Source organism: Macaca nemestrina, chromosome 4 (genome assembly GCF_043159975.1).
Source record: "Macaca nemestrina isolate mMacNem1 chromosome 4, mMacNem.hap1, whole genome shotgun sequence".
Taxonomy (NCBI): domain Eukaryota; kingdom Metazoa; phylum Chordata; class Mammalia; order Primates; family Cercopithecidae; genus Macaca; species Macaca nemestrina.
Genome location: NC_092128.1, coordinates 30139373 through 30163886, shown reverse-complemented (window position 1 = coordinate 30163886; position 24514 = coordinate 30139373). Strand labels below are relative to the sequence as shown.

The 24514-nt window shown below is 42.6% G+C and overlaps 1 protein-coding gene, 1 non-coding gene and 1 pseudogene across 4 annotated transcripts in view; 2 read left to right on the top strand and 1 right to left on the bottom strand.

The window, feature by feature from the left end:
* LOC105471413 (transportin 3) overlaps nt 1-16755 on the bottom strand; it is a 101160-nt gene extending 84405 nt beyond the window's left edge. Inside the window, exons 1-2 of one of the 3 annotated variants that reach the window (XM_011723909.2) lie at nt 16292-16755; nt 3377-3537 (exon numbers count right to left, since the gene is read on the bottom strand). Coding sequence is in view for 1 of the 3 variants with exons in the window: in XM_011723908.3 (XP_011722210.1) it covers nt 16292-16411 (120 nt within the window). In the remaining 2 variants the exon portion in view is untranslated. Of the gene's footprint in view, nt 1-3376; nt 3538-16065; nt 16088-16291 lie in introns of those variants that run through there. The other 2 variants (XM_011723908.3, XM_011723910.2) reach the window with 2 other exon arrangements.
* A 72-nt stretch (nt 16756-16827) lies between these two features.
* Nucleotides 16828-20833, top strand: LOC105471415 (triosephosphate isomerase pseudogene; annotated as a pseudogene).
* Nucleotides 20834-23472: 2639 nt separating this feature from the next.
* LOC112424876 (small nucleolar RNA U13) lies at nt 23473-23576 on the top strand. Its single transcript, XR_003015814.1, has one exon. It is a non-coding gene; the product is annotated as a small nucleolar RNA U13 (small nucleolar RNA).
* Nucleotides 23577-24514: the final 938 nt, after the last annotated feature.

Genomic DNA, 24514 nt, shown 5'->3' with positions numbered 1-24514 from the left:
GTTAAATGATGAGAATACATGAACACAAAGAAGAACAACACACACTGGGACTAACTGGAGGTAAGAGGTTGAGAGGAGGGAAAGGATCAGAAAAAATAATTAATGGGTCCTGGGCTTAACACCTGGATGACAAAATAATCTGTACAATAAACCCCTATGACACAGGTTTACCTATACAACAAACCTGCATGTGTATCCCTGAACCTAAAAGTTTTTTTAAAAATGGACAAAGAACTTGAATAGACATTTCTCCAAAGATACATGAATGGTCAAAAAGCATATGAAAAGATGCTCAACATGATTAGCCATTAGTGCAAATCAAAACCACAATGAGCTATCACTTCATACCCACCAGGACGGCTATAATCAAAAAGACAACATGAAGTGTTAGTGAATATGTGGAAAAACAGGAACCTTTATACCCTGCTGGTAGGAGTGTAAAATGGTAGGTACAGCCATTTTGAAAACAGGATGCCATTCCTTGAAAGGTTAAAAATAGAGTGTTATCAGCCAGGCACAGTGGCTCATACCTATAATCCCAGCACTTTGGGAGGCCAAGACGGGAGGATCACTTGAGCCCAAGAGTTTGAAACCAGCCTGGGCAACATGGTGAAACCCCATCTCTAGAAAAAATACAAAAATTAGCTGGGCACGGTGGTGTGCACCTGTAGTCCCAGCTACTCAGAAGACTAAGGCGGGAGGATTGCTTGAGCTGGAGAGGCAGAGGTTGCAGTGAGCAGAAATCATACCCCTGCACTCCATCCTGGGTGACAGAGCAAGATTCTGTCTAAAAAAAAAAAAAAAAAAATAGAGTTATCATATAATCCAAAAATTTCAACAGCCCTTGTATATGAATGCCTTATAGCACTATTCACAAACGATAGCCAAAAAGTGGAAAGAGTCCCAATGTCCACTGCCCAATGAATGGGTAAGATGTGGTATATATGTTGAATGGAATACTGCTCGGCCATAAAAAGGAATGAATAATATGTACTATAACATGGATGAACCTTGAAAACATCATACTAACTGAAAGAAGACTAGTCACAAAGGATCATGAACTATATGATTCCATTTATATGAAATATCCAGAATAGGCAAATCTCTAGAGACAGAAAGTAGATTAGTAGTTGCCTAGGAATGAGGTAGGAGGTGGCAGGCCAAGGGGTACAAGTCTCTTTTTGGTATGATGAAAATGTCTAGCTGGGCACGGTGGCTCTCGCCTGTAATCCCAGCACTTTGGGAGGCCAAGGCAGGTGCATCACTTGAGGTCAGGAGTTCAAGACCAGCCTGCCCAAGATGGCGAAACCCCATCTCCACTAAAAATACAAAAATTAGCCAGGCATGGTGGTACACACCTGTAATCCCAGCTACTCGGGAGGCTGAGGCAGGAGAATTGCTTGAACCTGGGAGGCAGAGGTTGCAGTGAGCCAAGGTCATACCACTGCACTTCAGCCTAGGCAACAGAGCGAGACTCCATCTCAAAAAATTAAAAAAAAGAAAATGTCCAAAACTTGATAAAGAAATCTCTATATTAAAAACCATTAAACAGTATACTTTAAATGAGCGAAATGTAGTTGTGTGAATTATATTTCACTAAAGCTATTTTTTTAAAAACAGGCAAAACAAATCCGTGGTGATGTAAGTCAGAACAGTGGTTATGGGAGGGGAATGATTTACTGGGAAGAGGCATTCAGGTATCTGCTAGAGTAATAGAATGTGCTATGCCTTGAAGTTATTTGTGATTACTTAAAATGTACATATAAGAAAAAAACATTGAGTTATACACTTAAGATGATACACTTTATGTAAGAAAATTACCTCTCCTTAAAAAAATTATTTTTCTGTGGCCGGGCACAGTGGCTCACGCCTGTAATCCCAGAACTTTGGGAGGCCGAGGCGGGCGGATCACAAGGTCAGGAGATCGAGACCATCCTGGCTAACATGGCGAAACCCCATCTTTACTAAAAATACAAAAAATTAGCCAGGCGTGTGGCAGGCACCTGTAGTCCCAGCTACTTGGGAAGCTGAGACAGGAGAATGGTGTGAACCCAGGAGGCAGAGTTTACAGTGAGCCGAGTTTGCGCCACTGCACTCCAGCCTGAGCGACAAAGTGATACTCGGTCTAAAAAAAAAAAATTATTTTTCTGCAAGTTGAAAATTGCACCTTTTTTTTTTCTTTTTTTTGAGACGGAGTCTTGCTCTGTCGCCCAGGCTGGAGTGCAGTGGCCGGATCTCAGCTCACTGCAAGCTCCGCCTCCCGGGTTTACGCCATTCTCCTGCCTCAGCCTCCCGAGTAGCTGGGACTACAGGCGCCCGCCACTTCGCCCGGCTAGTTTTTTGTATTTTTTAGTAGAGACGGGGTTTCACTGTGTTAGCCAGGATGGTCTCGATCTCCTGACCTCGTGATCTGCCCGTCTCGGCCTCCCAAAGTGCTGGGATTACAGGCTTGAGCCACCGCGCCCGGCCTGAAAATTGCACCTTTTAATGCTCATTATGTTATTTTCTAGTTTGGGGTTTTTTTAAACTAAACTATGGATGGCAGCTATATGAATTTCCCAGGACAATGCTATGGGAAGTTAGAAAATCACTGACTTACTCTTGTGCAAATGTATCAAGTAGAAGCAAAAGGAAAGCACTATCTTCTAAATTCAAGCACCCTTATTTACTTTGATACTGTCTTACCCTCTGGTCAAATGTACTTCTCCTTTCAAATACTGTATTGGTTTTTTTCAGAATAATAACTAAATATGAAAGTGACTCCTAAAGAATCACTTGGCAAACTTGGGTATCAAGGCTACTAAGTACATTGCCAATCAAAAATCACCCATGATGACACTGCCCATACTAAATGTTAAGGGTCATAATTATCACTTTATTTTGAATTCCAGGAGAGTTTAACAATTGTTGACATCCAGCCAGGCATGGTGGCTCACACCTGTAATCCCAGAGCTTTCGGAGGCCTAGGCGGGAGGCTTGCTTAAGGCCAGGTGTTAGAAACCAGCAAGATCCTGTCTCTACAAAAAAAATTTAAAAATCAGCTAGGCATGGAGTATTTGTAGCCCAAGCTACTCAGGAGGCTGAGGCAGGAGGATTGGTTGAGCCCAATAGCTGGAGGCAGCAGCGAGCTACGATCACACCACTACCCCCGAGCCTAGGTGACAGAGTGAGATGCTGTCTCAAAAAAGAAAACAAAATGAAACCTCGTTTTGGCCACTGAGTCATAAAGAAAATTCAACCAAATCCTGATACCCTACACACTACAGTACATTGCTCATTGTTCTTCCCCTCTGCTAAACAGCAGAAAAAAGGAAGGGAAGGAAGAGAATCAATGAAGGAAAAGGGATTCTTTATAAGGAGAGAAGAAAGCACTTACACTTCATAGGACTTTCTAGCCACAGATGCCAGGTGCTACCCACTGAAATCCAGGCTTGGACTAAGCTCCACATTTCTGAAAGGACCATCTCAACTGAAGCCTGGGGCTCAGAGTCAGCAGGAGGAAGCTGCAGCTCCCACTAGCAGCACATTTCAAAGAGGCTGCAACAAGAGAACATTTTCTATTTAAGCATCTAATTCCAATCTTCCATTTCACAAAGCAGTAGCAGAACAGGCCTTTATATCAGTCTTTTCAAAAGATATTTCCATGACTATGTGATGAATATGAGGCAGGCTGTGGCCCAGCAATCCTTTCACTAACATGCTCTAAGCCCTTCATTATACTTCACAGCAGATCCTAAAGTACTTGCTCCCTTTTTTCTTTAATGGTGCACTGTTGCTCCAAGACTCACTTCTAAACTAACATTTCTAAAACTGCCGAATCAACCAATATCACTGAGCAGGCCGTCAACAATGCAAGCACACACCCAGACAGACGCCTAAGGACTCATTAGCTGCCAAGAATTAGAAGCAGATTACAGCTGCTAGTTAATTCCACACAAAAACTCCTCAAATTAAGCAGAATTACCTAAAATACTTCACTGAGTACCAAAGAGCTCTGGCAAATAGAAAATAAAGCTCTGGAAATACAGATAATTCAATAAGACTTGAGAAGTAACATAAGTGTCAGGTTGCTGCATTTTTTAAGCATTTCAATGAGTGAACGATATTATTTATTAAATGAAGATTTTCAAAGATTTATAGTATATTGGGGAAAGTTCTGGGAAGGAAGACTACATCAGAACACAGAGTAAAAAGGACTCAAAAAGAAAACCATAAATCAGTCAAACAAAACAATATTTTAGATATATGCCCTGCAACCATGTGGTATAGCGCTAGAAAAGTCAGAATTTCCCAAATCAAGAAAAAGTCATTTTCATGAGACAGGTAAAGAAAGAACAAGTCTAATTTACCTGAAACAGAAAAAGTAATTTTTTAAGTCATCAACTACCTTAAGTTCTTTTACATAATCCTTTATGAGAATTTTACAAAACGAGATAAATTGCTAGATTTGTTACAACAAATTACTTCCTGATAATTTTCTCGGACAGTGGGAAGAAAACTGGTTTGAAGGGATACCAATTAAGAAAAAGTAAACTGAGGGGCACATAAGATAACCATCACTATCTAAAAATATTTTTCAATATAACTTCTTTTGCAAGATGGCCTGCAACACAGAAACCAAGATGAAATCAAACTTAACTAATATCTTTACCAAAGCAGTGATAAAGCAACTCCCATCCTCCAAAAAAAAGTTGTAAAAGTAATCATAAATCCCCTAGCAAGCTCCCAGATTCACAAAATACACTTGGGTATACATAAACACATTTTCTAGAAGCAAAAAAGTACCCTTACAGAGGTAAGTTCAGTCAGCTTACATTTTCACAGCCATCTCCATAAGAGCTAAATATATAATCAAAAGGAAAAAAAGTATTTTCCTCAGGAGGAAAGATATTCGTAGCTAAAAACAATTACTTAAAAGGAAGGGCCAGGTGCAGTGGCTCACACCTGTCATCTAAGCACTTTGGGAGAATCACCTGAGACCAGAAATTCTACACCAACCTGGGTAACATAGCAAGACCCAGTCTTTAAAGAAAAAAAAAAAAAAAATTAGCAGGATGTGATGGTGCGCACCTTTGGGCCCAGCTTCTGGGGGTGGGGGTAGGGGACTGAGGTGGGAAGATCACTGAAGGCCTAGTTACAGTGAACTGTGATCCTGCCCCTGCACTCCAGGCTGAGTGACAGAGTGAAACCCTATCTCTAAAATAAATTGAAATTTAATCAAAATAAAAGAAAGGAATCAATGAGGCCAATGACAGCACTGCACAGTGTGGTGTTCCCAGATTCTCCCGAAATCCCAGAAGTTCTGAGACAAGCACTTTCAAATGATCCTATATCATAATGACCTTTGACAAAGGAATTTTGGCTGAACTATGTAGTTGTTGGTCACACATAAGATGATACTAAGATATCTTGCCCCAATTTTTTCATGACAAGAATCCCTACCCAAAATAATAATCCTCAATTACCTATGAATGTGGGTATTAATCTCAAGAATGGCCCTGAAAAAGATAAATAAATTTAGATCCATAAAGCTAACTTCAGTTGGGAATGACCAAGGCAAGCATTACTCGATAATCTTTTCCCTGTGGGCCTTATTTATACTAGGCAGTCTTGCTTTAAAAATAGAAAATGCCAAGCTTGAAACCATTTCATTTGAAACAAATGGTTAGCCCATGCAAGGGCTTCCTGAAAGGCAAAATACAGAAAATTTATCTTCTTTCAACACTGGTCTCTATTTCTGCCTACCTGTTCAGTTTTATAGTAACTCACATAAACCAGATGAGAATTCTATCGTACATACAAAGCATATGTTAAGAGTGCTTAAGGCTCAAATTTTTCAAACTTAATATAAATGTAAGACGTCTAACTTAAAGTATTGTAATAATATATTAAAGTGGTTTTTAAATCTCTGAATGCTTATTTATATAAAAGCATGTATATTTTCTTGAACTCCTGACCTCAAGTGATCTGCCTGCCTTGGCCTCCCAAAGTGCTGGTATTACAGGCATGAGCCACCACGCCTGGCCTTTTTTAATTTTTTTGTTTTTGAGATGGAGTCTTGCTCAAAAATCTATGTTTTCATGTCTAGTTCCAAATATATTCTCTTGCTTTGAAGATAACTGTTAAAACATTACACTATGACTGAGACAGAAAATACAACAAGGAAGCAATGAATACAAAATAGAAAAAAGAATTGTGCTGTGGGCTTGAGAAAAAAATAAGTAAAAACCGTTATGCAAACTCTGTCAACAGAAAACCCAACAAAAGGAAAAATACTTGTTTTCTAATTTCATTTTGGAGACTCTACCAGAAGAGGAAAATTAAATTAGTACTTTTAAGAGTATGTACATACCCAACACTACAAAACTATCCCCTGTAGCAATACTGTTAACTTCCAATAAAGAGAAATAAGGTTTATCTTAGAGGCTTCACCTGCACAGCTGGAAAAATACTCTCTGATAATATTTCAGCACCATGGTACAAGCGAGGGAAATACAGGACAGGTAGTCTGAGTAATCTCAACTTCCTATGAAATAAATTTGTTTTTAAGTTCAACAGAGCTTAAAAATCTGGGAAACAGTATGACAGTTCCCCGAATAAGTAAGTAAATAAATATAGAATTACCACATGATCCAGCAATTCCACTTCTGGGTATACCGTATATTCAAAATAACTGAAAGCAGGTACTCCCACAAGTATGTGTACACCCATGTTCATAGCAGCATTATTCACAAAGGTGCAAGCAAGTGTCCATTGATGGATGAATGGATAAGCCAAATGTGGTATATATACATACAATGGAATATTATTCAGTCTTAAAAAGGAAGGAACTTCTGACACGTGCTACGCACATGAATGAACCCTGAAGATATTATGCTAAGTGAGAACAGCCCATCACAAAAAGGCTACATACTGTATGATTCCACTTACATGAGGTACCAAGAACAGTCACATTCATAGAGACAGAAAATAGAATGGTGGTTGCCAGGGACTAGGGGGAGGGGCAAATGGGCACCTATTGTGTTTAGTGGGCATAGATTTAGTTTTACAAGATGAAAAAGTTTTGAAAATGGATGATGGTGATGGTTGCACAACAATGTGAATGTATGTAATACCACTGAACTGCACACTTAAAAATGGTTAAAATGCCTGGGCACGGTAGCTTATGCCTGTAAGCCTAGCTACGTGGGAGGCTGAGGTGGCAAGATAGCTTGAGCCTGGGAGTTTAAGGCTGTAGTGAGCTATGATCACACCACTGCACTCCAGCCTGGGCAACAGAATGAGACCCTGTCTCAAAAAAAAAAAAAAAAAAAAAAAGTTAAAATGGTAAATTTATGTTTTCAATGTTTTATCACAAAAAAAAAAATCTATAAAACCTACTTTCCATTTCCTCTATAAACATCAGTGCAATCACTATAAAAGAATGCTGAAGAAATATCTGAAAAGCTGGAAAAACTATTGTAATTAGAAAATACAGCAGTACACTGATAATTTTACATCCTAAATCAAACAATCAACTTTGGGCCAAGGCCTGACAAGATGAGAAACTAATCAAAATATGGAGAAATGCCACCACATAACAGACTACCATGGCAACAGAAATACTGTCACAAAATCACAAACATAGACTCCAATACTTCAAAGACATGAAATGTTCTATATTTGCACTGTACAGCACTTGGAATTTGGGTACGTGCAAATAAGAAACTGATTTTAGGCTGGGTGCAGTGGCTCATGCCTGTAATCCCAGCACTTTGGGAGGCTGAGGTGGGTGGATCACGAGATTAGGAGATCGAGACCACCCTGGCCAACACAGTGAAACCCCATCTCTACTAACAGTACAAAAAATTAACTGGGCATGGTGGCATGCGCCTGTAATCCCAGCTACTTGGGAGCCTGAGGCAGAATTGCTTGAACCCAGCAGGCGAAGGTTGTAGTGAGCCGAGATCGCGCCACTGCACTCCAGTCCGGGCAATAGAGCAAGACTCTGTCTCAAAAAAAAAAAAAAGAAAAGAAACTGATTTTAACTTTTACTTAAGTTTAAATACTCACACTGGACTGGTGGCTGCTACACTGGATGACACAGCTACACTGGTAAACTCTCTGGGAGAAAGATCTTTGGTTTTCATTATTTACATACTCCTAGTTTCTACCAGTGGGAGGCATAGAGTATTCCTAGACTGAACTCATCTACTGAAGTTGTATAGGAACATTATCTACTTTCTAGAAGGCTTTCCTTTCAAAACCATGTTTTGACTGGAAGGTGTGAGCATAAGCAAACATAAAAAAATGCCTAAACTTTCAAGATAAATCAGTAACGACCAGAGAAAAGCCAAAAACCCTACGTTTTATAACTAGGGTAAAGAATCAATAAATTCCAAAAGGGAAAAGTACTAGGAAAGAAGTTTGAAGCTGACATTCCACAACCCACGTATTAATCGGTTCTCACGCTGCTAATAAATACATACCCAAGCCTAGGTAATTTATAAAGGAAAGGGGTTTAACTGACTCAGTTTCACACGGCTGGGGAGGCCTCACATTCATGGCGGAAGAGGAACGAAGAGCAAAGCGATGTCCTACATGGCGGCAGGCAAGAGAGAGCTTGTGGAGGGGAACTCCCATTTATAAATCCATCAGAACTTGTGGGACTTATTCACTACCACAAGAACAGATGGGGGGAACCCCCCATCATGATTCAATTACTTCCATCTGGCCCCACCCTGACACAAGTGGGGGGGTATTATTACAGCTCAAGGTGAGATGTGGGTGGGGACATAGCCAAACCATATCAACCCATGACGTTTCTGATATCATATCTAAGAAGAAAATTCCTATGGACATGTGATAAACCAAACATGACAATGCCAACTTGGTCTATCAAAGCATGGTTTACTTCATCTGCTTTATGCTTTTGATGCTTTTCATCAAAAAGCTGCAAATACCCATGCTGAAGCATGCCTTTTCAGTTTCCAGACTGAACTACAACACTTTTGAGGTAACATCTAACCCAAAGATTGTCTCTGTAAAAGTTATCTCCTACTTACAACTTAAATTACAAACTTATAACTGAATAGCTTAAGTAATTGGCCCTATGAAGAGATGGTCTTTCCTTCAATAGCTCTCTACAACTTCTACTAATTTTGGTTACCAGGGGTGGACAAATGAAACTACTAAATGTACAGGACAGGCTACTAAGATTCCTTTAAGATGTGCCTCCAAATACTCTGTCTTTTAGAACACTTTGAAGTTATCAGTGATATTTACCCATCACATAAAACATAACCATGGCTGTACATCTCCAAGAATTTTGGTGGAAAAGGTTTAGAGCAATGAATACAGACTCAGAAAATGACTGTTTTATACAAATATTAGAGAAAGAGAAAAGATGCTAACTCACAGCACAGGCTAAAGCCTATTCAAATTATACCTCTATAGCAAGTCTACTGTCACCAGGTCATTAGAACTATACTAAATTACTCTCAGATTAATTAGTTGGGGTGGTGGGGAGGAATAAGGATAACAGTTTCACAAATACATATTCTTGAAAGTAGTTTTTTAGCTAACTACACAAATTCTATGCCTTACCAATTTCAAATGGATGTTAAAATGCTATACTTATTACTACAGTTAAAATGCGCTTTTGTTTCAGTAGACAAAATTTTCTGGAAAGAAAAAAACCACCACACACATTACTTTTGATTACAAATGCCACTCAGTGACCACTTAAAGAGAGCCTTGGCCAGGCACAGTGGCTCATGTCTGTAATCCCAGCACTTTCGGAGGCTGAGGTGAGAGAAGTGCTTGAGCCCAGGGGTTCGAGACCAGCCTGGGAACCAGGCTCAGGTGAGCAAGGCTGCAGTGAGCAATAATCACACCCCTGCACTCCACAGCCTGGGCAACAGAGTGAGACCCTGTCTCAAAAAACTAAATAAATAGGCCAGCTGCAGTGGCTCACACCTGTAATCCCAGCACTTTGGGAGGCCAAGGCGGCCAGATCACTTAAGGCTAGAGTTTGAGACAAACCTGGCCAATATGGCGAAACCCCATCTCTACTAAAACACAAAAATTAGCCAGGCCTAGTGGCATATGCCTGTAGTCCCAGCTACTTGGGAGGCTGGGGCAAGAGAATTGCTTGAACCCAGGAGGCGGAGGTTGCAGTGAGCCAAGGTGGTGCCACTGCACTCCCACCTGGGCAACAGAGTGAGACTCTGTCTCAAAAAATAAGAGAGCCTTATTGAGTCCAAAAGTTCCTCTCCCTTTCTGCACCTGAATATCTGCAAGTATAAAATGAGGGCAACATACATATCTCATAAAGGTTTTAAAAAAAAAAAAAAAAAAGAAAGAAAGAAAAAAAAGACTGGAAAGACTGAAGAGCATTAAAGGAGCTGAATATTGTTTATTTTTAACCGTGTATACGGTTAAGAGTGACAGCAAAAATAAAACTCGCAGATAAAGAAAAATGTGAGTTATCCAACTGAGTATCTGCATGTATGCACTGTGACAATCAACATTTTTAAGAACCTGTGTGTGAAGCATCTTGATTGTTTATCTTAATAACCATGGTTTATTTCTTCAACTATGGGTATTGGACTACATAAACAAATGTGACAAGAATCCCAGTCTAGTAGGGGAGGCAAAACACTTATTTTCAAAGGTTTATAAAAAGGCAAACACAATGAAATAAAGTTCTCTAGGCATTCAATGGGGGCTGAAATCACTTTTGGCTGAAGAGAAGCAGGTAAGCCTTCAAGGAGAAAGTAGAATTTAGTTTGGGCTTTCAAAAGGTGAGTTAGTTTCTGCATTTGAAGACAGGGTTGGGAAAGAGTAAAAGCAGAGAAGAAAGTAAAGTTGGGCAAAGGCAGCATCCATTCTACCACAAAATATTTGTGTACTATGAGAAATATTTCAGCTATTTGGATGCTGATGGGAAAGACTCAGTAAAGGAGTCTAAAGATGCAGACAAGATATAGGATAAACCAAAAGATTAAGGTCCCAGAGATTTCAGAAGATTGAGAGATGCAAAGCACCTAGATCTGACAAGAGGAGAAGCAGCTGCATACAACCATGCTGAAGTTTGACCAAATTAGAGGGGAAAGGTGATGGTATATTTATAAAATAACTAGAAAGATAGATCTTGGAATCCACATTTGATAAGGAGAGAAATAAAGACAGGAAGACCTAATAAAGAAAAAGGAAGGGACAGTCAATGAACTGAGGTTTTGATAAAATTCAAGAACTAATGCAGGGACTTCTGTTTAAAATGACTTAACTAACTGATTGAACACAGCTGTTTGCTCTCAGATCCTTCCAAAAATCCACTAAACATCAGAGTAAAAATTTTTTTTAAAAAGGCAAAAACACATAAAGACAAAGAAAATGGAAACAGATGACAGATATCAACACAACTGTGGAAACTGGAAAGCTGAAGGACAGTGTTAACTGTCCTAGCAGATCCGAAAAGGCTGAAATTTGCCTTGGGGGTGGGGAGGGAGGATGAGATGAGAATGGGGAAAGCAAGGGACAAACTACTCATGCTGCAAAACCCAGGAAGACTGGGGAATTGGAAGCACAGGTACATCTGAAGGCAGATGCGCAGGCAGAACAAAAAACAAAAGAGTGGAGCTGGGTGTGGTGGTGTGCACCTGTAATTTCAGCTACGCAGGAGGCTGAGGAGACAGGATTGCCTGAGACCAAGAGTCTGGGTCCAACCTGGGCAATATAGCGAGACCCCATCTTTTCTTTTCTTTCTTTTTTTTTTTTTTTTTTAAAGGGTGGGGTGGGCCGAGCGTGGTGGCTCACGCCTGTAATCCCAGCACTTTGGGAGGCCAAGGAGGGTGGATCACGAGGTCAAGAGATTGAGACCATCCTGGCTAACATGGTGAAACCCTGTCTCTACTAAAAAATACAAAAAATTAGCGAGGCGTGGTGGCGGGCGCCTGCAGTCCCAGCTACTCAGGAGGCTGAGGCAAGAGAATGGCGTGAACCCGGGAGGCAGAGCTTGCAGTGAGCTGAGATCGCGCCACTGCACTCCAGCCTGGGAGACAGTGAGTGTCTCAAGAAAAAAAAAAAAAAAAAAGGGTGGGGTGGGGGAGAAATCTGCCAGTAATGCAGCATTAAAAGAAAAAAGTTCTTTGGGAGGCCGAGACGGGTGGATCACGAGGTCAGGAGATCGAGACCATCCTGGCTAACACGGTGAAACCCCGTCTCTACTAAAAAAAAAAAAATACAAAAAACTAGCCTGGCGTGGTGGCGGGCGCCTGTAGTCCCAGCTACTCAGGAGGCTGAGGCAGGAGAACGGCGTAAACCCGGGAGGCGGAGCTTGCAGTGAGCTGAGATCCGGCCACTGCACTCCAGCCTGGGCGATAGAGCGAGACTCCGTCTCAAAAAAAAAAAAAAAAGAAAAGAAAAAAGAAAAAAGTTTAAATAAAAAAAAGGGTCAAAATCTGTGTAAGAAGCAGTAGACTCCTAAATTTCCTCTCTGACTCTGAGCAACCAGGCTACTACTCTCCCACCATAACGGAAGACTCAAGGTTTACTTTGGAAAGATTGAAGTTGAAGTAGGTGGTCTCTGGACTCTTAGACAATAGACTCAGCTAAAGACAGGAGTATCATGCTGAAAACAAGAGATTAAATTAAAACCTACATACTCAGTTGTGAGATCCATCCCCTAGCTTCATTCCCTGACCTGGCTTTAGAACACTGGCAGTCTAGCTTACAACCTCCCGGCTGACTAGAGAACTCAAGGTAAAAGCAACCCAAGAGAAACAGACCAACAGAAAAGCAATGAGAGAAAGGATGAAGGTTCCCTTCTCGATGATCCATTAAATGGAAGAGTAACCCAAGAAAACATCATGGAATCCAAGAATCAGTGGATTCAGCACAACAAAGAGGCAAAGGGAATTCCCTAGGACAGTGTTTATGGAATCCCATAACGATAATTATCAACAGACCTAGCGAACCAGGCCAGACTGGAGCAGGGAAATGGAGGGTTCTTGGGATAGATATTTCCTTCAGCCAAAAAAGAAAACAAATCACCAGTCTGAACAAAGAGGATACTTACATTACTGAGATTTGGGGATGACTTATTGTGGATATACAGAAAACAAAATTAAAAAAAAAAAAAAGAGGTATTTGATTACCAACAGGAAAAAAGAGGTTCCACAGAATTTTGTTTTAAAAATAAAACTTAAATATTAGTAAAATTACATAAAGATTTCAAAAAACTGGGTGACGTTATTTGAGATTTTTGAGCCAGCAAACTGGAAAACAGTGAGTTATTATCAAAGCAGAATGTCTGAATTAGCTATTTTGAGATGTGGTGACTTTTTTTTTTTTTTTTTTTTTTACCATCTTGCTGTCTCCCAGGCTGGAGTGCAGCAGCGAAATCATAGCTCACTCACTCTTGAACTCCTGGGCTCAAGGGATCTTCCCGAGTAGCTGGGACCATAGGCGAATGTCACTATACCCGACTAATTTTCCTTTTTTTGTGTGGAAATGAAGTCTCATTATGTTGCCCAGGCTGGTCCTGAACTCCTGGGCTCAAGGGATCCTTCACCTTGGCCTCCCAAAGTGCTAGGATTACAGGCGTGAGCCAATGGGCCTGGCTGGTAACTTGTTTTTTTGAGATGGAGTCGGGCTCTGTCACCCAGGCTGGAGTGCAGTGGCACAGTCTCAGCTCACTGCAACCTCCACCTCCTGGGTTCAAGAGATTCTCCTGCCTCAGCCTCCTGAGTAGCTGAGACTACAGGTGCGCACCACCACGCCCAGCTAATTTTTGTATTTTTAGTAGATACGGGTTTTCACCATATTGGCCAGGCTGGTCTTGAACTCCTGACCTCAAGCGATCTGCCTGCCTCAGCCTCCCAAAGTGTTGGGATTACAGTCATGACAGCCTGGGTGGTGGCTTTTTAGTAAAGACAAGATCCAGGGTGTGATTGTGTGACCAGGTGACTGAAGAGAATGAAGAGGTAAAGGAATCAAAAGGCCAAAATGTTAGCTGAACTGTCAATCCAGATGCTGAAGTTGCCTAAACATGATGTGTGACTGCTGGATATTTTCCAGATCCACTTTTCCACCCTCTTCTGTCATGTTTTCTGCTCCAATAGGCTGACCTGTATAGACTTTACCAACAGGTCACTGTGTCGCCTGGCTTCCGGCTGGGTTTGGCCAATGGGAAATCCCATCTGTGAAGATGATGTAAGGTTGTAATAGAGTAGTGGAAAGTAAGGAGAGAAAAGTGACTAATATTTAAATAACAATTGCTAACATTTTAATCTCTATGTTCCAAGAACTTTTCTAAGCTCTTCGTAGAATATTAACTCATTTAATCACAACCACCTTCTGTGATAAGCAGAGATTTTTTTCTAGTTCATTTCCAAATCCAAACACCCAGCATAGTTGCTGGCACATGGTAAGCACTCAAATATTGATTTAAAATACACACAACAAGCAGGTTTAATTAGAAAGATATGACTTTTGCAGTGAAGTGTAGCATTTCTCCTATTTATACTTTAGAAAACTATACGAAGATCAGGGAATTGTGACTCTCCAGAGATCACAGAAACACTAAATGAGACCATATGTGAATGATTTTCTTGTGTAGCCTACAGTGAGTCATATTCCTTTATTTTCTGACGAGGACTTGGGCACCAATTTTTTAAGTTTAATATTCAAAGTCAAAGTTGCAGCCAGGCGCGGTGGCTCACACCTCTAGTGCCAGCACTTTGGGAGGCCGAGGTGGACAGATCACCTGAGGTCAGGAGTTCGAGGCCAGCCTGGCCAACATGGTGAAACCCTGTCTCTACTAAAAAATACAAAAATTAGCTGGGCGTGGTGGCGTGCGCCTGTAATTCCAACTACTCGGGAGGCTGAGACAGGAGAATCACCTGAATCTGGGAGGAGGAGGTTGCAGTGAGCCGAGATCACACCACTGCACTCCAGCCTGGGTGACAAAGCCAGACTCTGTCTCAAAAAAAAAAAAAAAATTAGTCGGGCATCGTGGCGGGCACCTGTAATCCCAGCTACTCGGGAGGCTGAAGTAGGAGAATCGCTTGAACCCAGGAGGAGAAGGTTGCAGTGAGCTGAGATCGCACCACTGCACTCCAGTCTGGGCGACAGAGCGAGACTCTGTCTCAAAAAAAAAAAAAAAAAAAAAAAAGGCAAAGTTGCTCCATACCAAGACCAGATTTTTAAAAAGTCAAAGTTGCAAATTTTTAAATATCATGAACTTGCAGTCTAGGAGCTGATTTAATAAGGCAGAGCACCTTTAAGTATCAGTTATGAGTTAAAGGGAAGAGGGGCAAAAAAATATGCTTGTTAGTATAAAATGCAAAAATAAAGGCAAAGGTGAGTATTTTGTCAGCCTGTAAAAAAGCTTCTTTAGTTGTTTTCAAAGTACTTAATTTTTAAAGTGCATACTACATTAGGACCTAAGTCAGCCAGATCACCAAGAATACACACTCACACAGAAATGAAGCACAGCAAAGGTGTGAAAATTAGGGAAGGAAGCATAAAACATGAATCAACGAATGCAGAAATACAATAGATATAAGCTACAATTAAATATCTCACTGGATGCACATACAGTTTTATATGGAATAATCAAAGCAGCAGTGATACCCATTTTATAAATAAAAAAATCTAAAAGCCAGAGAAATAACAAGGTTAGAGGATTAATATGAAATAAAATTAGAACTCCAAAGATTTTCTGAAAGCAGAATTAATATTTTTTCTTCATATTATGTTGCCATTCCAAAGCAAGGGGAAAACTCGCACGAGTAAGAATCTAGAAACCTGAGAAGTTTCGAGAAGAACAGACTCAAACTGGAGTGAAAACAGGCAAAAAGAGTGAGGCATAAGGCTACGACTGGGAGGAAATTGCCGGATGCAAGTCTTGGACACGGAGAGGAGACCAATAAACCATTCTTAAGCGGAAGGTGGAGAAACACTGGGGTTGGATTTGGTGGGAGGAAGACAAAACGGAAAAGCACGGCCCAAGAAGCAACGGCAAAGACAGAACTTAAACAAGACTAGATCGATGCCACAATCGAAAAGTATAAGACCTACAAATCAGATTCCACCGGGTGGGGAAAGGGCCAGTTCGCGACCGATCAGGTGCGACTAGTTTCCCAAAAGCGGCAAAGATGTAGCTTCGCAGCCCCACCCCACGACAGCAGCTCCTCCCCAAGGAGGACCTCACGAGGTCAACCGCCGGGCTCAGGTTCTCCCCTGGAGCCTAGGTTCCACCCCGCCCCGGCCCCGCGGCACAGAACTGCCTCTCTGGGCCCCTCACCGAACGCTGCAGCTCCCCAAGCCAAAACGAGGCGCGCTCCTTTCCGCTGGGATCTGGGTCGTGGTAAAGCGCCTGCACTGCCTGGTACACGAGCTGCAATGTCGGCTTTGCTCCCTCCATGGTGGTGGCGGCAGTGGCGGTAACGACGGCTCTGATTCTTCTCCCGAGGCTTCCACGGTTGCTCCGCCTTCGCGCTTCCTCACTGTCTGGGCCACGGCCGCTCCCTGACTGGCGCCATCTCCTCCTCTTTGGCCGTTACCAGGGCAGAAGGTTCCCCGTGGAAGTTGCCCCCTCGGAAACAGCTATTAGGTCGTATTCAGGTTCCTGGCCTTTTTTCCGGTTTTTCCACTAGACCCCAGACTTCTGAGTCCACAGATTCTGGCGCTCCCGTCTTCACTCGCTGACTTGCCTTCAGACGCCTATCTTCGCACGCCACACACCAGCGTGTACCTAAGGTGCGTTTACCCGGACCGGAAGCGACAGCACCGATACCTTTGGCACACTTCCGCCTGGTACACTACAAACGGCCTCCTTCCCGGCACGCCTCCTCTTGTCTCCCCGCCCCCTCCCGGAAGTGGCCCTACCGGGGCAGGAGCCGGGAAGAAGAGCCGGTGTTGTTCTCTCGGTTTCTCGCTTCCAGCTTGGGTCTTTAGCACCGAGATGTGTCCCATATCTAAGCTGCCTTCAGCTCCTTGGAAATGGATCCAGGTTTTTCCTCCCCCTTCCGACTTCCCTATCCCTCTCCAGAGAATCCTTTTCTGCCCTGGTGATCAAGGCGCGTCAATTCAACTCTCCCTGTAGTGGCCACAGTACTGGAGATCCAAAATGACTTAAGACATGGTGCCTACGCTGGCTCTAGTGGAGGAGACAGACACGTAGTCAACTGAACTATTTTACAAACCTGAAATATGTGCCACATTGAGATAAATCCAAAATGCCTAGAATCTCTGTCAGCTCCCCTTTATTTAGTTCTTAAGCCCAAAAGAGGTCTTTCATTCCGCTTACAGCTCCTGGTGCTCTAACTCCAGAGTGTTTTGCATACATCTTTAGGATTATTCTCACATTGAACCGTATTTTTGTGAATGCCTTTCTGTCCGAATCCAATACCAGTGGTCTAACAGTTCACAAAAGAAAACAGAAATCTTGGAAACTGTACTCTGGAGAAATTGGGGACAAAAGGTTAACAGTATATTAATATGAACATTGCTGCTAGTCCTTTGCACTAGTAAATAACTGCTATTTGATAAATGCTCACAATGTGTAAAACACTGTAGTTACAAGAGCTCATTTAATCCGCCTAACAACCTTGCCAAGTATTATTAAAACCCGTTTTAGGCGCTGACACTGACCTACGGCACCTCAGCTCCGGCGCCATGGCGCCCTCCAGGAAGTTCTTCGTGGAGAGGAACTGGAAGATAACGGGCGGAAGAAGTGTCTGGGGGAGCTCATTGGCACTCAGAACGCGGCGACTGTGCCTGCCCATACCGAAGTGATTTGTGCTCTCCCCACTGCCTGTATCGATTTGGCCCGGCAGACGCTAGATCCCAAGATTGCTGTGGCTGCGCAGAACTGCTGCAAAGTGGCTAATGGGGCCTTTACTGGGGAAATCAGCCCTGGCATGGTCAAAGACTTAGGAGTCACATAGGTGGTGTGGTCCTGGGGCACTCAGAAGGCATGTCTTTGGGGAGTCAGATGAGCTGATTGGGCAGAAAGTGGCCCATGTTCTGGCAGAGGGACTCGGAGTAATCACCTGCACTGGGGAGAAGCTAGGTGAAAGGGAAGCTGGCATCCGTGAGAAGGTTGTTTTTGAACAGACAAAGGTCATTGCAGATAATGTGAAGGACTGGAGCAAGGTCACCTTGGCCTATGAGCCCGTGTGGGCCACTGGTACCGGCAAGACTGCAACACCCCAACAGGCCCAGGAGGTACACAAGAAGCTCCGAGGATGGCTTAAGTCCAATGTCTCTGATGCAGTGGCTCAGAGCACTGGTATCATTTATGGAGGCTCTGTGACCAGGGCAACCTGCAAGGAGCTGGCCAGGCAGCCTCACATGGGTGGCTTCCTCATGAGTGGTGTTTCCCTCAAGCCCGAATTCGTGGACATCATCAATGCCAAACAATGAGCCCCATCCGTCTTCCCTACTCTTCCTGCCAATCTGGGAACTAAGCAGCCCAGAAGCCGAGTGACTGCCCCTCCCCTGCATATGCTTCTGATGGTGTCATCTGCCCCCTATTGTGGCCTCATCCAAACTGTATCTTCCTTTACTATGTATACCTTCACCCTGTAATGGTTGAAAGACCAGGCCAATCCCTTCTCCACTTACTGTGATGGTTGGAACTAAATGTCACCAAGGTGGCTTCTCCTTGGTTGAGAGGTGAAAGTCGTGGAATTTGCTCCTGGTTTCCCTAGGCCCTAGTGAGGGGAGGAGAGAGAAACCGTCCTCTCCCTTTTTACACTGTGAGGCCAAGATCCTCCCCTCAGAAGCCAGGGGTGCTGCCCTCTCCCACGGGGCCAACGCCTGTGTGTGTTGTATATGTGAGCCACCCCACATGTGAGGGAAATAAACACCTGGCACTTAAAAAAACAAACAAAAAAAAACATTTTAAAGAAAGAGAAATAGTAATGTAATTTGCCCAGGGATACAGTTCTTAAAGTTAGGATTTGAATCCAGATCAGTGTTGCTCCAAAACCTGTTAAATCACACAATCCCTATCATCTCGTGTGTTCGTTTGCTGTTTGCTTCTGATTTGTTCCTCAAGGAATTTTTAACTGCCAGCAACATGATGAAAACACTGTTACTGCACAGAGTTGATATAATTTTAGATAGAGAAAAGAAACTTGATATTTTAGTTACCCAATCCATTCATTCATTAAAAAAAGATTCAGTGCTGGGCTTGGTGGCTCACAACTGTAATCCCAGCATTTTGGGAGGCCGAGGCAAGAGGATTACTTGAGGCCAAGAGTTCAAGACCAGTCTGGGTAATGAAATGAGACTCTGTCTCAACAAAAAAATACAAAAAAATTAGCGGGGCATGGTGGTGGGTGCCTCTAATCCCAGCTACTCAAGAGGCTGAGGTGGGAGTATTGGTTTAGCCCAGGAGGTGGGGGTTGTAGTGAGCAGAGATTGTGCCACTGCACTCCAGCCTGGGAAACAGTGAGACCATATCTCAAAACAAATTTTTTTGTGTTTATCAAAGGATACTATCAAGAAAGTGAAGTGACAGTCCACAACACAGAAGGGAATGTGCAAATCACGTATCTGATAACTGATTAGTATCCAGAGTATATAAAAACTCTTACAATTCAGCAATGAAAAGACAACTCAGTTTTTGGGGTTTTGTGTGTGTGTGTGTGTTTTGCTTTTTTGTTTTGAGATGGAGTCTCGCTCTGTTGCCCAGGCTAGAGTACAATGGCACAATCTCAGCTCACTGAAACCTCCACCTCCTGGGTTCAAGCGATTCTCGTGCCTCAGCCTACCATGTAGCTGGGATTACAGGTGCCCACAACCATGCCCAGCTGATTTTTGTGTTTTTAGTAGAGACAGGGCTTCATCATGTTGGCCAGGCTGGTCTTGAACTCCTGACCTCGAGTGATCCACCCGCCTCAGCCTTCCAAAGTGCTGGGATTACAGGCATGAGCCACCACGCCTGGCCTCAGACAGCTCAGTTCTTTAAATGGGCAATTAATTTGAATAGACATTTCTTCAAAGAAGATACACAAATGCACATGAAAAAATGCTCATCATTAGCCATCAGGGAAATACAAATCAAAACTGCAATGAGATACAACTTCACACCCACTAGAACAACTAAAACAAAAAAATGTTAAGTGCTGGTGAGAATGTGGAAAAATCAGAACTCTCATACACTATTCATGGGATTGTATCATGGTGCAGCCATGTTGAAAAACAGTTTGGCAGCTCTTCAAAAAATGTTAAACATAGAATTATCATATGAACCAGCAGTTCTACACTTAGGTATATACTCAAGAGAAATGAAAACGTGTGTGCATATAAACACTTCCACATGCATATTCATAGCAGCATTATTCATAATAGACAGCAGAAACAGCCCCAATATCTGTCATTTGATACATGGATAAACAAAGTGTGCTATATCCATACAATGAAATGTTATTTGACCCTTAAAAGGAATGAAGTACTGATAGATGCTACAATGGAGATAAACTTGAAATATTATGCTAAGTGAAAGTGGCCAGACACAAAAAGCACATTAATTACATGATTCCACTGACATAAAATGTTCAGAGTAAGTAAAGTTCTAAATATAGAAAGTAGATTGGTCGTTTCCATGAGAAGGATGAGTAGGGAGAGACTGCTGATCCTTAGGGTTGGTTTTCTGTTTTGGGTGTTTTGGTTTTTTTTTTTTTTTTGGTATTGATGGAGATAAATACTCTGGAATTAGTGGTGATGTTCAGAAAAACCACATGAATATACTAAAAACCATTGACTTATATGTTTTAAAAGCATGAATTTTATGGCAATGTGAACTATATTTCAATAAAACTTATTTTTAAAAGTTCTATGGTTAGGAATTATTAAAACACCACATGGATATTTAGCTAACAGTTGGAGAAAAGAGTAAAAAAATAGAAGTGATACCTAACCCAGAGTAGTGAGATTGGGAACACCATCTGGAGAAAGTATGTCTAAACTGAGACCAGACTGATAGATAAATAGGAAGCAATTAGGCAAAGGGTTTAGTATTGTAGGCAGAGGCAACAGTGTGAAAGCCTGGAGGCAAGGGAAAAAATTATGTTCTGAAGACTGAAACTAGCTGAAGGATAGAGTTGGCGTTGGGTAGGAGTAAGAAATGAAGCTAAACAGTGTTTAACCCAGCTTGATGACCTCATGCCATTACCTGATACATAGTGGGTGCTTAGCAAATGTCTTAAGTGGTGTGTTTCTTAGTTCCTTAGTCTTAAGAAAAACACACACACAGTCTAGTTTAACATGAAATGGCTTGGTCAGGGAAGGTGGCAAGAACAGAAATAAGAAATTATTGTAATAATCTTGGTAAGGAGTGATGGTAGCCTGGAGTAAAGTGTTGGCAGTGGGCATGGAGATAGAGAGGTATTTAGGAACTTAGGAGGAAGAATCTTGATATGGTGATTATTTGAGCTGCAAGGTGTGACAAGAGGGAAGAGAACCCAGGCTTTTGAGATATGGAACCTAAAGGAAGAAATGGTTTTTATGGAAACAGAAAAGGATATGAGGATGCAGATGAGTTTAATCTTAGCCATGTTGAATATTGAGGCACTTAACAGACAGCCAAGACCAGCAGGCTGTAGCGTGTGTGGGACTGAAGCCCAGGGGGTGGGTTGAAAATCCAGATTTGAAAGTTGTCAGTTTCTAATTCGTGGCTAAAGACAAAGGAGTGATTGAGATGAGCATCTTTAAGCACCAAATAAATGCACCAGAGATGTCAAATATTGTTAGAATAATATATTTGAAATAAAATATTAGAAATACATGGAATATTTAAAATACCAAAAGCCCTATAACTTTTGTCATTAGGCACAATGGTAACCCTAGGAAAACTGGACTCTAATGCAAAGTTTAATGAGACCAAACCCACTCCTTCCTTCTGCAAGCAAGCTAAATATGGATTCTCTGAAGGAAAGAAGGAAAGATGTAATGACTGTTTCTTTTACTGACTCGGGGTGAGATTATCCAAAGATTGAGGGCTGTACCTCAAGCACTCCAGTTCTCTACAGGCAATACCATGAAGCCTTCCGTGAAAGCTTTGATCTGGCCAGGCACAGTAGCTCACGCCTGTAATCCCAGCACTTTGGGAGGCTGAGGTGAGTGGATCACCTGAGGTCAGGAGTTCAAGAGCAGCCTGGTCAACATGGCAAAACCCCATCTCTACTAAAAATACAAAAATTAGCCAGGCATGGTGGCGTGCACCCATAATCCCAGTTACTCAGGAGGCTGAGGCAGGAGAATCACTTGAACCCGGGAGGCGGAGGTTGCAGTGAGCCAAGATCATACCACTATACTCCAGACTGGGCAACAGAGCAAGATTCTGTACCCCCTACCCCCCCACCAAAAAAAAAGCTTTGATCTGCCATGAGACGGCACCCATGATTTGTGGTGAACCTCAGGTTACAATAATAAGCATAGGTTGTGGCCCCACAGAGGCCTCCTTAATTCTTTTCTAGCCTCTTGACACCCACCCCACCCCTCTCCCCCCATCACTCTCCAACCTCAGGGTAAAGTGAGCCACACTGCACTTTGGGGAGAAATTGCAAAGGCAGTGTGGCAGAGGCCAGTGGTTTTGCTCTAATACCCATTGTTTTCTTTCCTAGAGTTCTTTGAAGAAATATTCTTTTTTTCCTAAGCTAATTCAAATTAAGTTTCTGTCACTTCCACCAAGAATTTTGAAGTCAAACTTAATCAAAATCTTAGCTCGACCTACCATAACAAAACACCAGCTTGAAGAAGGGATATTTATTTTCTCACAGTTTTGGAAGCTGGAAGGTCGAGATCAGGGTACCAGCCTGATCAGGTTCTGGAGAGGGCCCTCTTTTTTTTGAGGCGGAGTCTCGCTCTGTCGCCCAGGCTGGAGTGCAGTGGCCTGATCTCAGCTCACTGCAAGCTCCGCCTCCCGGGTTCACGCCGTTCTCCTGCCTCAGCCTCCGGAGTAGCTGGGACTACAGGCGCCCGCCACCTCGCGGGGCTAGTTTTTTGTATTTCTTAGTAGAGACGGGGTTTCACCGGGTTAGCCAGGATGGTCTCGATCTCCTGACCTCGTGATCTGCCTGTCTCGGCCTCCCAAAGTGCTGGGATTACAGGCTTGAGCCACCGCGCCCAGCCTCTTGCTCCTCTTCTTGTAAGGCCACAGCCCTCTCGGATTAGGGCTCTACCTTATGACCTCATGTGACCTTAATTACCTCCTAAAGACACTATGTCTGGATACAGTCACATTGGGGGCTAGGGCATCAACATGAATTTTGGGGGGACACAACTCAGTACATAGCATCTGTCATTATGCCCACTTGCCTTGGAGAGTTAGTAGAAGACCCTCATCCTTGCCCAAAAGAATACGATAACATCAGATTTCTTTGGTACACAGATTATAGCAAAAGTTCAGGCAAAGCCATGCTGACTGCACCAGGGACAGGGATATGCTGTGCTTCACTGAAAGACAATACCTTGATTCTTTTGTAGTTGATAAGCATGATGATTGGAGTTTCACGTGCATGTGTGAGATGTACCTCCCTCCAACCTTGTTACCACATCTGCACATTACCTGCCTGATGTGAAAAAAAAGAGAAGAAAAAAAAATTTTTTTTAAACAATGCCTTTGAATTGGATTTCACAGCTCCCTGCCAGGAAAACAAGCAGTCACAATTTTCTCAGGTAGTAACACGGGATACTTACAGGATAAAAAGATGTATGCATAAGAATGTTCATCCTAGTGTGGTTTCCCCTAATGAAAAAGTAGAAATATCCTCAATGTCCATCAATAGGCATCTTGATGCCCATCAAGAACTTTAGGATATATGCATGCATTGGATAGTAGGCAGCCATTGAAAATCAAGCAGAAAGAACTCTCATTAACTTTGTTACATATGGTAATGACATTGTGGCTATAAAGGAAAATGTCCTTACTTATTTAGAGGTGCAGACAGTCCCTGACACGATTTTTTGACTTTACAGTGGTGCAAAAGTGATATATATACAGTACAGCTGCTTGTGGGGGCTGAGGCAGAAGAATCACTTGAGCTAGGGAGGTCGAGGCTGCAGTGAGTCGAGATCGCACCACTGCACTCCAGGAGACCCCATCTGTAAAAGAAAGAAAGAAAAAGAGAGAGAGAGAAAAAGAAAAAAAGAGGAAAATGCACTTTGTATGTGAGATACGGTCTCACTCTGTCACCCAGCCTGGAGTAAAGGAGCGCCATCTCAGCTCACTGCAGCCTCGACCTCCCAGGCTCAAGTGATTCTCCTGCCTCAGCCCCTCAAGTGGCTGGGACCACAGGCATGCACCACCACATCCAGCTAATTTCTTTTTACTTTTGGTAGAGACGAGGTTTCATCATGTCACCCAGGCTGGTCTCAAACTCCTGGGCTCAAGCAATCCACCTGCTTTGGCCTCCCAATGTGCTGGGATTACAGATGTGAGCCACTGCACCTGGTCTGCACTTTTGACTTACAATACCTTCAATGTACTATGGGTTTGCATATACTAAAGTATTTA